A 13,025-nucleotide genomic window follows, 5' to 3' on the forward strand; every position below is an offset into this window, starting at 1 on the left:
GAAACTCTCTGTTTAAGTCCTTTACCCATTGTTTCTTTTAATCATAGGTTGTTTTTTTTTTTTTTTTTTTTGCTACTGAGTTATATTAGTTCCTTATGTATTTTGAATATTAACCCCTTGTCAGGTACATGATTTGTAAATATTTTCTCCTGTTCAGTAGGTTGTTTTTTTCATTTTGTTGATGGTATCCTTTACTGTACAAAAGGTGTTTTTTTTGAGATTAAAAAAAATTTTTTTTTATTGAAGGATAATTGCGTTACAGAATTTTATTGTTTTCTGTCAAACCTCAACATGAATCAGCCAGTTCAGTTCAGTTCAGTCACTCAGTCGTCTGACTCTTTGCGACCCCGTGAATTGCAGCACGCCAGGCCTCCCTGTCCATCACCAACTCCCGGAGTTCACTCAGACTCACGTCCATCGAGTCAGTGATGCCATCCAGCCATCTCATCCTCTGTCATCCCCTCTCCTCCTGCCCCCAATCCCTCCCAGCATTAGGGTCTTTTTTAATGAGTCTGCTCTTCACATGAGGTGGCCAAAGTATTGCAGTTTCAGCGTCAGCATCAGTCCTTCCAAAGAACACCCAGGGCTGATCTCCTTTAGGATGGACTGGTTGGATCTCCTTGCAGTCCATGGGACTCTCAAGAGTCTTCTCCAGAAATGCAGTTCAGAAACATAGGTATACATATATCCCCTCCTTTTTTAACCTCTCTCCCATCTCCCGCCCCATCCTACCCATCTAGATTGATACAGAGCCCCTATTTGAGTTTCCTGAGCCATACAGCAAATTCCCATTGGCTATCTGTTTTATATATGGTAATGTAAGTTTCCATGTTACTCATTCCATACATCTCACCCTCTCCCCATATCCATAAGTCTATTCTCCAAATCTGTTTTCTCCATTGCTGCCCAATAAATAAATTCTTCAGTACCATTTTTCTAGATTCCGTGTATATGCATTCAGTTCAGTTCAGTGCAGTCACTCAGTCGTGTCCAACTCTTTGCAACCCCATGAATTGCAGCACGCCAGAGGCCTCCCTGTCCATCACCAACTCCCGGAGTTCACCAAACTCAAGTCCATCGAGTCGGTGATTAGAATACAATATTTGTCTTTCTCTTTCTGACTCACTTCACTGTCTATAATAGGTTCTAGGTTCATCCACCTCATCAGAACTGACTCAAATGCAATCCTTTTTATGGTTGAGTAATACTCCATTGTGTATATGTACCACAACTTCTTTATCCATGCATCTGTCGATGGACATCTAGGTTGCTTCCATGTTCTAGCTATTGTAAATAGTGCTGCAGTGAACAATGGTATACATGTGTCTTTTTCAATTTTGGTTTCCTCAGGGTATATGCCTAGGAGTGGGATTGCTGGGTCATATGGTGGTTTTATTCCTAGTTTTTTAAGGAATCTCCATACCATCTTCCATAGTGGCTGTATCAGTTTACTTTCCCACCAGCAGTGCAAAAGTGTTCCTTTTCTCCACATCCTCTCCAGTATTTATTGTTTGTAGACTTTTTGATGAGGGCCATTCTGACCAGTGTGAGGTGATATCTCATTGTGTTTTTGTTTTGCATTTCTCCAATAATGAGTAATGTTGAGCATCTTTTCATGTGTTTGTTAGCCATCTGTTTGTCTTCTTTGGAGAAATGCCTGTTTAAGTCTTTTCCCACTTTTTGATTGGGTTGTTTGTTTTTTTGGCATTGAGTTGTTTGAGCTGCTTTTATATTTGGGAAATTAATCCTTTGTCAGTTGTTTCATTTGCTATTATTTTCTCCCATTCTGAGGGTTGTCTTTTCACTTTGCTTATAGTTTCCTTTGCTGTGCAAAAGCTATTAAGTTTCATCAGGTCCCACTTGTTTACTTTTGTTTTTTTTTTTTCCTGTTACCCTAAGACATAGGTTGTAGAGGATCTTGCTTTGATTTATGTCATCAAGTGTTCTGCCTATGTTTTCCTCTAAGAGTTTTATATTTCTGGTCTTACATTTAGGTCTTCAGTCCATTTTGAGTTTATCTTTGTGTGGTGTTAGGAAGTGTTCTAATTTCATTCTTTTATATGTAGCTGTCCGGTTTTCCCAGCACCATTTATTGAAGAGTCTGTCTTTGCCCCATTGTATATTCTTGTCTCCTTTGTCAAAAATAAGGTACCCAGAAGTACATGAGTTTGTTTCTGGGTTTTCTATCTTGTTCCATTGTTCTATATTTCTGTTTTTGTGCCAGTACCATACTGTCTTAACGTCTGTAGCTTTGTAGTATAATCTAAAGTCAGGAAGGTTGATTCCTCCAGCTCCATTCTTCTTTTTCAAGACTGCTTTTGGCTATTTGGGGTCTTTTGTGTTTCCATATGAATTGTGAAATTTTATGTTCTAGCTCTGTGAAAAATGCCATTGCTAATTTGATAGGGATTGCATTGAATCTGTAGATTGCGTTTGGTAGTATAGTCATTTTCACAATATTGATTCTTCCTATCCGAGAACATGGAATATCTCTGCATCTGTTTATGTTGTCTTTGATTTCTTTCATTAGTGTCTTATAAATTTCTGTGTACAGTTCTTTTGTCTCAGGTAAGTTTATTCCTAGATATTTAATTCTTTTTGTTGCTGTGGTGAATGGGATTGATTCCTTAGTTTCTCTTTCTGAGTTTTCATTGTTGTATATAGAAATGCAAGTGATTTCTGTGTATTAATTTTGTATCTTGTAACTTTGCTAAATTCACTAGTAATTAGCTCTAGTAATTTCCTGATAGTATCTTTAGGGTTTCATAGGTACAGTATTGGAGAAGGCAATGGCACCCCACTTCAGTACTCTGGCCTGGAAAATCCCATGGACGGGGGAGCCTGGAAGGCTGCAGTCCATGGGGTCGCTATGAGTCAGACACGACTGAGCGACTTCGCTTTCATGCATTGGAGAAGGAAATGGCAACCCACTCCAGTGTTCTTGCCTGGAGAATCCCAGGGACGGGGGAGCCTGGTGGGCTGCCGTCTATGGGGTCACATGGAGTCGGACACGACTGAGGTGACTTAGCAGCAGCAGGTACAGTATCATGTCATCTGCAAACCGTGAGAGCTTTGCTTCTTCTTTTCTAGTAATTTTCTGATAGTATCTTTAGGGTTTCCTAGGTACAGTATCATGTCATCTGCAAACAGTGTGAGCTTTACTTCTTTTCCAATTTGGATTCCTTTTATTTCTTTTTCTTCTTTGACTGCTATAGCTAGAATTTCAAGAACTGTGTTGAATAATAGTGGTGAAAGTAGACACCTTTATCTTTTTCCTGATCTTGAGGGAATGTTTTCAGTTTTTCACCAGTGAAAATAATGTTTGCTGTAGGCTTATCATATATGGCTTTTATTATGTTGAGGTAGGTTCCTTCTATGCCCATTTTTTGAAGAGTTTTAATCATAAATGGGTGCTGAACTTTGTCAAAGGCTTTTTCTGCATCTATTGAGATTATCATATGGTTTTTATCTTTCAATTTTTTAATATGGTGTATCACATTGATTGATTTGCATGTATTAAAGAATCCTTTATTCCTTTATTCCTGGAATAAACCCAACTTGATCATGATGTATGAGCTTTTTTTTTTCCCAAGAACTCATTTTTTTATTTCACCATTTCTTGCATTTGAAGTGTTCCTTGATGACATCCTTGGCCTGGGACTCTGCCATAGTCCTTAACCACCACATAACTGCACCCAACCACTTTACGGGGTTTTCCCTCTCTGTCAGTTTTGCAGAGGCCTACCCATTCCCCTAGTTTCTTGTTATCAACATTAATCAGGTTGATTTGATGCTCAACACAAAGGACCTCCACCAACTTGAAATACATAGGCTCATCACAGTTGGATGCAAGCACACGTAGATGGGCTTGACGCTTGTTTAAGGCTTTGGCAGTTTCGTGAATTCCACGTGCTAAGCCATAGTGGATGAGGGCAGTGTTCAGCATCTCTTGCAGAGCAGTATTAATGTCCACTACGCCTCCAGCAGCAATGCCTTTCTCGGCCATGGCAGTGGGTTATAGGTGGAGCCGAATCTTTAATGCACCCGAACCTCCGCCTCCACACGGCTCCATGGCAGCAGGGAAAAAGCAAGCTTTTTGATGTGTTACTGAATTCTGTTTGCTAAAAGTTTGTTGAGGATTTTTGCATCCATGTTCATCAGTGATATCGGCCTGTAGTTTTCTTTTTTTGTGCTCTGTTTGTCTGGTTTTGGTATCAGGGTGGTGGTGGCCTCGTAGAATGAGGTTGGAAATGTTCCTTCCTCTGCAATTTTCTGAACGAGTTTTAGAAGGATAGGCATTAGATCTTCTCTAAATGTTTGATAGAATTCTCCTGTGAAGCCGTCTGGTCCTGGGCTTTTGTTTTTTGGGAGATTTTTGATCACAGCTTCAATTTCAGTGTTTGGGTTGTTCATAATTTCTATTTCTTCCTGGTTCAGTCTTGGGAGATTGAACTTTTCTAAGAATCTGTCCGTTTCTTCCAGGTTATCCATTTTATTGTCATATAGTTGTTCATGATAGTCTCTTACATTCCTTTGTATTTCTGCATTGTCTGTTGTGACTTCTTTTCCATTTCTAATTCTGTTGATTTGATCCTTCTCTCTTTTTTTCTTGATGAGTCTGGCTAAAGGCTTGTCAATTTGTTTATCTTCTCAAAGAACCAGCTTTTAGTTTTATTAACCTTTACTTGTTGTTTCTTTCATTTCTTTTTCATTCATTTCTGTTTCGATCTTTTGATTTCTTTCCTTCTACTAATTTTGGTTGCTTTTTTATTTTTCTTTTTCCAGTTGTTTTAGGTGTAAAGTTAGGTTGTCATTTGATGTTTTTCTTGTTTCTTGAGGTGGGATTGTATTGCTATAAACTTCCCTCTTAGAACTGCTTTCACTGCATCCCATAGGTTTTGAGTTGTGTTTTCATTATCATTTGTTTCTAGAAATTTTTTGATTTCCCTTTTGATTTCTTCAGTAACCTGTTGGTTATTTAGAAATGTGTTGTTTAATCTCCATGTGTTTGTGTTTCTTACAGTTTTTTCTTGTAATTGATATCTAGTCTCATAGCATTGTGATCAGAGAAGATGCTTGATACAATTTCAGTTTTCTTAAATTTACTGAGGTTTGATTTGTGACCCAAGATGTGGTCTATCCTGAATATGTTCCGTGTACACTTGAGAAGACAGTGTATTCTTTTGCATTTGGATGGAATGTCCTGAAGATATCAATGAGATCCAACTCATCTAATGTATCATTTAAGACTTGTATTTCCTTATTACTATTCTCTTGATGATCTGTCCATTGGTGTGAGTGGGGTGGTAAAGTCTCCTACTACTGTGCTACTGTCAATTTCTCCTTTTATGTCTGTTAGTGTTTGTCTTATGTGTTGAGGTGCTTTATGTTGGGTGCATAGATATTGCACCCAAGAGGGTATCTTCCTCTTAGATTGATCCCTTGATCATTATGTAGTGTCCTTCCTTATCTCTTGTAATCTTCTTTATTTTAAGGTCTATTTTGTCTGATACGAGTATTACTACTCCAGCTTTCTTTTGCTTCCCATTTGCATGGAATATATTTTTCCATCCTCTCACTTTCAGTTTGTATGTGTCTTTAGGTCTGAAGTGGGTTTCTTGTAGACAGCATATATATGGGTTTTGTTTTTGTATCCATTCAGCCAGTCTGTGTCTTTTGGTTGGAGCATTTAATCCACTTACATTTAAAGTAATTATTGAAAAAAAAATAATAAAGTAATTATTGATATATATTTTCCTATTGCCATTTTCTTAATTGTTTGGGGTTGATTTTGTAGATCTTTCTTCTTCTCTTGTGTTTTTTGACTATAGAAGTCCCTTTAACATTTGTTGTAAAGGTGGTTTGGTGGTACTGAATTCTTTTAACTTTTGCTTGTCTGAAAAACTACATTTCTCCATCAGTTTTGAATGAGATCCTTGCCTGGGTACTGTAATCTTGGTTGTAGATTTTTCCCTTTCAGTCCTTTAAATATATCCTGCCATTCTCTTCTGGCTTACAGAGATTCTGCTGAAAGATCAGCTGTTAAGTGTATGGGGTTTCCCTTGTATGTTGCTTGTTGCTTCTCCCTTGCTGCTTTTAATATTCTTTCTTTGTGCTGAGTCTTTGTTAGTTTGATTAGTATGTGTCTTGGCATGTTTCTCCTTGGGTTTATCTTGTATGGGACTCTTTGTGCCTCTTGGCCTTGATTGACTATTTCCTTTTCCATGTTGGAGAAATTTTCAACTATAATCTCTTCAAAAGTTTTCTCATACACTCTCTTTTTCTCTTCTTCTTCTGGGACCCCTATAATTCGAATGTTGGTGTGTTTGATATTGTCTGAGAGGTCTCTGAGACTATCCTGAATTCTTTTCATTCTTTTTACTTATTCTGCTCTTCAGAAGTTATTTCCACCATTTTATCTTCCAGCTCACTGATTCGTTCTTCTGTTTCAGATAGTCTGCTATTGATTCCTTCTAGAATATTTTTAATTTCAGTAATTGTGTTGTTTGTCTCTTTATGTTTATTCTTTAATTCTTGTGGGTCTTTGTTAATTGATTCTTGCATTTTCTCCATTCTGTTTTCAAGGTTTTTGATCATCTTTACTATCATTATTCTGAATTCTTTTTCATGTAGTTTGCCTATTTCCTCTTCATTTATTTGGACTTCTGTCCTTCTGGTTTGTTCCTTCATTTGTGTAGTATTTCTCTGCCTTTTCATTATTATTTTTTTTTTTTTTAACTTACTGTGTTTGAGGTCTCCTTTTCCCAGGCTTGAAGGTTGAATTCTTTCTTCCTTTTGGTTTCTGCCCTTGTAAGGTTGGTCCAGTGTTTGTGTCAGCTTCATATAGGGTGAGATTTGTGCTGAGTGTGTGTGTGTTTTTCCTCTGATGAGCAATGCTAAGTGAGGTGGTAATCCTGTCTGCTGATGATTGAGTTTGTATTTTTGTTTTGTTTGTTGATTAGATGAGGAGTCCTGCACAGGGTGCTACCGATGGCTAGGTGATGCCAGGGCTTGTATTCACGTGGTTTCCTTTGTGTGCGTTCTCTCTATTTGATACTCCCTGGGGTTAGTTCTCTGGTAGTCTAGAGTCTTGGAATCAGTGCTCCCACTCCAAAGGCTCAGGGCTTGATATCAAGTTTTGCGTGGTTCTGTATATTCTTTCCCTCTGGTCAGGTCCTCCTGTCCGCTCTCAGCCTGTGTTCTGCGTGCACTTCTGTGTCTGAAGGTGCATTCCTGATGTATCTGTGGAAGGAGATGTACTCCATGTCCACCTACTCATCTGCCATCTTGTTCTCCTGTACAAAACCTTATTAATGGAATGTAGTCCCCATGTTTATTTTTGCTTTTGTTGCCTGTGCTTTGGGTGTTATATCCAAAAAGATTGTTGCCAAGTCTGATTGCTAGGACATTTTTTTTTACATTGGCTGTTTCTTTTTTTTAAGTTATACAGTTTCAGCTCTTAATGTAAGTCTTTAAGTTTCAGCTCTTACATCTAAGTCTTTAAATCATTTTGAGTTGGTTTTTGTATATGAGGTAAAATAAGGGTTCCATTAATTCTCTTGCATGTGGCTGTCAGTTTTCCCAGCATTATTTATTAAAGAAATTGTCCTTTCTCCTTAAGTATTCTTGGCAGCCTTGTTGAAGATCAGCTGGTCACATGCATGTGGGTTTATCTCTGGGTTCTCAGTTCTATTCCATTGGTCTGTATGTCTATTTTATGCCAATAGCATATTTTTTTGATAACTATAGCTTTTCAAAGTAGTTTGGAGTCAGGAAGTGTGATGCTTCCAGCATTGTGCTTCTTACTCAAGATTTCTTTCGCTATTCAGTCTTTTGGTTTCATGCAAATTGTAGGGTTGTTTGATGTACTTATGCAAAAAATGCCATTAGAATTTTGATAAGGATTGATTGCATTGAATCTGTAGATTGCTTGGAATATTTTTACATGGAGATCTTCACAGTATTCTTCTAACCCAAGAAATGGGGATATGTTTTCATTTATTTGTCTTTAATTTCTTTCATCAGTACCTCCAGGTTTCCAGCTTACAGATCTTTCTCCTTTTGGTTAGATTTATTCCTGGATATTTAATTCTTTCACTTGCAGTTGTGAGTGGGATCGTTTTCTTAGTTTCTTCTTCGGATAGTTTGTTGTTAGTGTACAGAAATACTGCTGGTTGTGTATCACAAGTCAGGTAGGCTTTCTTCCTTGTTCTTCATTCTTTTTTCTTTGTGTTCCTCTAGCTGACTAATTTCATATGACCTGTTTTCGAGCTTGCTGATTATTCCTTCTGCATTGAGTCTGCTTGTGCCCTATGCTTTTCTCCTTTGTGTCCGATTCTACCTGTTTACTGTTTACTTATTTGGCTATTGATTGCCTCCTTCTAAGAGCAGAGACTGCCTCTTTGAGGCTGAGTAAGGAGCTCTACTGGGGCTTCCCAGGTGGCTCAGTGGTAAAGAACCCGCCTGCTAGTGCAGGAGATGCAGGAGACATGGGTTTGATCCCTGGGTTAGAAAGATCCCCTGCAGAAAAGCATGGCAGCCCACTCCAGTATTCTTGTCTGGAGAATCCAGTATTCTTGTCTGGAGAATCCAGTGGACAGAGGAGCCTGGCAGGCTACAGTTCAAAGAGTCACGAAGATCAGACATGAGTGAGCACACAGCACACACACAGGCAGCTCTGCAGCAGTGCCCAGCACGCAGGAGGTGTCTCAGGAGGCAGTGCTATCTGTTCAGTATGGACTTGAACATGTGTGCATGAGAGCCCTTTCTGGATGAAGGGATGGAATGTGACTGTGGCTTCAAGGCTTATTTCTAATTTTCAGTCTCATTAGGTCCATTAGTTTTGTTTGTTTTGGTTTGTTTTTTTCCTGGTGGGAGATAGATTTTATTGAAGCTCTTTACATAAAACATGTGCTGTCTCTTTGTCATCAATGTTTCCACTCTGTCTTTGCTTTTGATGGTCTTTAACTTTGACTTTTAAAATGCAAGTGTCTCTTGTTAGGAAATCCTGCATGTATTATTATGCCATGCAAATATATATAGTTGTGTCTAAAAACTCTTTAGTCACTTTATTTCCTTTATATTTTATTATATTTTTAGCATCTTATCTGCTTGTAGGTCACCTGTAAATCCTTTTTGAATTGAGACAAAAGCTCCTGCTAAACTTTGCTAATAAATCTTACTCCTCAGGTTATTTTTGAAACTGTTTTTGTATTGGGGGGTAAGGGATTTTTTGTTTCCTTTTGTTTGCCTATATGATTTCCTTGTAAAATAATTTTTTTAATTTGCTATTACATAGATAAATTACTATGTATATTGAAACCATTAAAATTGCTATACTGAATCAAGTGCTTGGTGAATTTAAGCCATTTTTCCTTTGCCTTTATGTAGGAGGGAATGATTCTCAACCAGAAAGCCAGGAAGACCCCCGGGAAGTACTTAAAAAGACATTGGAATTCTGCTTGTCTAGGTAAGGATGGTAGTGTTTTTCTAGCACCTGGTACCTAAGGTGTTGTATGTTGTTACTCTGTCTAGATGTAGTACTTTACATGTTAACATCTGTGTCTGTACCTCCATCTGTAGGAAGTCAAGGTCTCCTATTGCCGTCCCGTGCCCCTGGAATCAGACTTCGGGGGTGGGGCCGTAGGTGGTCAGTCTCACAGGTGGTGATGAGGTCGTGCTGTTGGTTACTTCCCTGCTTTTCCAGCCTCTGCTGCAGAAGCTGGAGGCCAGGGGTGGAGCCATAGCCTCTCTGATAGCTGTTCAGCCCGAACCACAAGCACTCTGGGCACCAGCTTTTCTTGGCCTTTTCACATTTTTCTTACTTTCTCATTCTCTCATCTGGGTTTCCTTACTTTAAGAAGTGTGTTTCTATTTTTAATAAGCTTCTCAAACACTTTTTTAGAACAAAGATAAGCTAGAAATAATTTTTTAAAGATTGACTTGCTTACTGATTTTGATTGTATAAACTGCAGTACACTTGCTCTCTCTGCTTCCCCAGATGTCTTTGACAAAATTGACCCAAGGTCAGAGAGATGGCAAATAGCAGAGTACATCGTACACGCTCATTTCCTCTCATGAAGCTTCCTTTTAATAAAGCTGTGAAAAATTAAAAAGCTGTGAACTAAGAAAGATTGTCTTCTTTCTGCAGGGAGAACCTTGCTAGTGACATGTACCTTATATCACAGATGGACAGTGACCAGTACGTGCCAATCACCACAGTAGCTAACCTGGACCACATCAAGAAGCTCAGCACCGACATGGACCTGATTGTTGAGGTGCTGAGATGTAAGTGGACTGCAGTCCAGGCTGTGTCGTCCATGGTCCAGATGGCATTTTTCTGGCCAGCGTGACACTTAGAGGCACAGCTATTCGTGCTAAGGACTCGACGGCAAGTGGTGCCTTTGTCACCCTCCAGACTTTCTGACAGTCTGGTGAGGCGCACGTCGCACTGGGCGTCAGTGTGCTGTGGAACCACAGCCTCAGGCGCATCCTAGGTTATGGGTGCTGAGAGTCGAACCGGCTAGCGGGAAGAGTGTGAATGAGAGGTGCAGTCAAGAGCTCTTCAGGGTGAAGGAGCATGCCCTTTATGTGTGAATCAGCACGCCCTGTCCGAGGAGTTCTTTTCAAATTCCTGCTTCCTGCTGAAGTACTGGTGATATATTATTGTGTTGTTCCTTAACAGCACATTGTGAATGAAGTTATTTCTTGGACATTTGGCCATGTCAAAGGGAAGTTTCACGGTTACTTCAGAGACCCATGGGAATTCAGAAAGGGTGGCTATTTTAGGTGTGAACTTCCTTGTGTACTTTGCAGACGGAGGTTCCACAACTTTACCATTTTATTTGTTTTTAAAAGCCACTGTGCTGCTGGCTGCTGCTAAGTCACTTCAGTCATGTCCGACTCTGTGCGACCCCACAGACGGCACCCCATCAGGCTCCCCCGTCCCTGGGATTCTCCAGACAAGAACACTGGAGTGGGTTGCCATTTCCTTTTCCAATGCATGAAAGGAAAAGTGAAAGTGAAGTTGCTCAGTCGTGTCTGACTCCTAGTGACCCCATGCACCGCAGCCTACCGGGCTCTTCCATCCATGGGATTTTCCTATGGATGGGAAAGTACTGGAGTGGGTTGCCATTGCCTTCTCCTGTACTGAGATATAATCGATACATCGTGAACTAGGTATATTTAAAGGGTACGGTTGAGTCAATCATGCCGTGTGCATTGGCAAAAGCTTTACCACTGTCAGGATTACAGACACTACTGCCTAGGGTCTCCTGGTGCCCCTGCAAGGCCTCCTTCACAGAGGGGCTGTTCTAGGTTTTCTAGCAGGTGTGTGATGGTGTCTCATTGTGTTTTTAATTTCTGTTTCTTTAGCACCTGATGACATTGAGCCATCTTTCAGGTGCTTCGTTGCTGAGGTGTCTATTCAGATGCCTCACTTCTGTTTTCTTTTTCTTTTATTTTTTTAGTTTTCTTACAGCTGAGATTTGAGGGGCATGTATATGTATGCAATTTTAGATATATGATCTATATTTAAGTCCTTATTAGAAATATGGTTTGCAAATATATTCTCCCAGTCTGTGGCTTCTCTTTGTTCTCCTAATAGTGTCTTTGAAAAGCAGAGTTTTGAATTTTTTATACAGCCCAGTTTATTAATTTTTTTCTTTTATAGATCTTGCTTTTGGCGTAGTACCTAAGAAATCTTGTTTAATCCAAGGTCATGTTTCTGGGGTTTTCTCCCAGAAGTTCGTAGTTTTAGGGCTTACACTGTTAGGTCTGTGGTCCGTTGTCAGCTGATTCTTGTATGTGGTGGGGGCTCTCTACCCCGTTGCATGTGCATGTGCTGCCATTTCCGTCCATTTATTGAGAAGGTTCCTCTTTCCCCAGGGCACTGCCTTTGGGCCAGTTGCCAGGGTAAACTCCCTGGGCCTTGTATCTGTCCTCCATCTGTCTGTCTTGATGCCATTGCTGCAGCGTGCGGGCGGGTGGTACTGGCTTCATTGTGTTGTCATTCTTAGAGTAATTGTGAATCTCCAGCTTGGTCTTGGCTTTTCTAAGTGCTGGCATTTCCATGTGATTTTCAGAAATCAACATTTTGGTTTTTCAAAAGGTTCTATTGGTATTTCTATTTGGGCTTCATAGGCTGGATTGGAAGGTATTGTCTTAAGTGTTTCAGAAGAGTTTGTACTGTAAAATAGGTGTTATTTCTTTCTTAATGTTTGATAGGATTTTCCAGAAACCTTGTGAGCCTTGAGCGTTCTTCTCTCATAGACCTTACTTCCCAAGCGTGAGCTTTGGTGCTAAGGAATGTTTCAATCTCATGTAGCTTGTCTAATTTATTAGCCTGAACTTTTTCATAGTATTCCCTTATCGTCCTCTCACATTAGTGAACCTATCATGAAATGATGATTCCACTCCTGGGGGTAGTAATGCATGTCTGCACAGGGGTGCACAGCTCTGGGCCCTGGTTGTGATGTTGCTGTGTGGTGACCCGAGTCTGCCTGTGATAGACTCTCAACGAGTGACTCCAGAAAATAAAACCCAATAAAAAGGAGATAAGGTAAAAGCTAGTGAAACCTGAGTTGGGCCTGTCCCCATGCTGGCTGGCAGTGCTGACCCTTGTTTCGATGGTGGACTGTGGTCAAGGAATATCCATCCCTAGGGGAGGCTGGGAGAAGGCAATGGCACCCCACTCCAGTACTCTTGCCTGGAAAATCCCATGGACAGAGGAGCCTGGAAGGCTGCAGTCCACAGGGTCGCTGAGGGTTGGACACAGCTGAGCGGCTTCCCTTTCACTTTTCACTTTAATGCATTGGAGGAGGAAATGGCAACCCACTCCAGTGTTCTTGCCTGGAGAATCCCAGGGACGGGGGAGCCTGGTGGGCTTCCATCTATGGGGTTGCACAGTCAGACATGACTGAAGTCACTCAACAGCAGCAGCAGCAGGAGAGGCTGAGGGAAGAGTGTGGCAGCTTCTCGGAGTTCAGAATCAAGCTGTAAGGAGACAGGGGAATTATAGAAAGGAG

General features: G+C 40.3%; 1 protein-coding gene and 1 pseudogene across 8 annotated transcripts in view; one reads left to right on the forward strand and one right to left on the reverse strand.

The window, feature by feature from the left end:
• The window catches only part of LARP4B (La ribonucleoprotein 4B), a 91,297-nt gene that overhangs the window by 61,529 nt on the left and 16,743 nt on the right, over positions 1 to 13,025 (forward strand). For 7 of the 8 annotated variants that reach the window (XM_025000382.2, XM_025000381.1, NM_001205573.3 and 4 more), the window contains 2 exons: positions 9,391 to 9,469; positions 10,151 to 10,287. In XM_025000382.2, the coding sequence (XP_024856150.1) occupies positions 9,391 to 9,469; positions 10,151 to 10,287 (216 nt within the window). Of the gene's footprint in view, positions 1 to 9,390; positions 9,470 to 10,150; positions 10,288 to 13,025 lie in introns of those variants that run through there. The other variant, XR_009496777.1, reaches the window with a different exon arrangement.
• LOC132346916 (small ribosomal subunit protein eS12-like) lies at positions 3,483 to 5,527 on the reverse strand (annotated as a pseudogene).

The sequence above is a fragment of the Bos taurus genome, chromosome 13 (genome assembly GCF_002263795.3).
Source record: "Bos taurus isolate L1 Dominette 01449 registration number 42190680 breed Hereford chromosome 13, ARS-UCD2.0, whole genome shotgun sequence".
NCBI lineage: Eukaryota > Metazoa > Chordata > Mammalia > Artiodactyla > Bovidae > Bos > Bos taurus.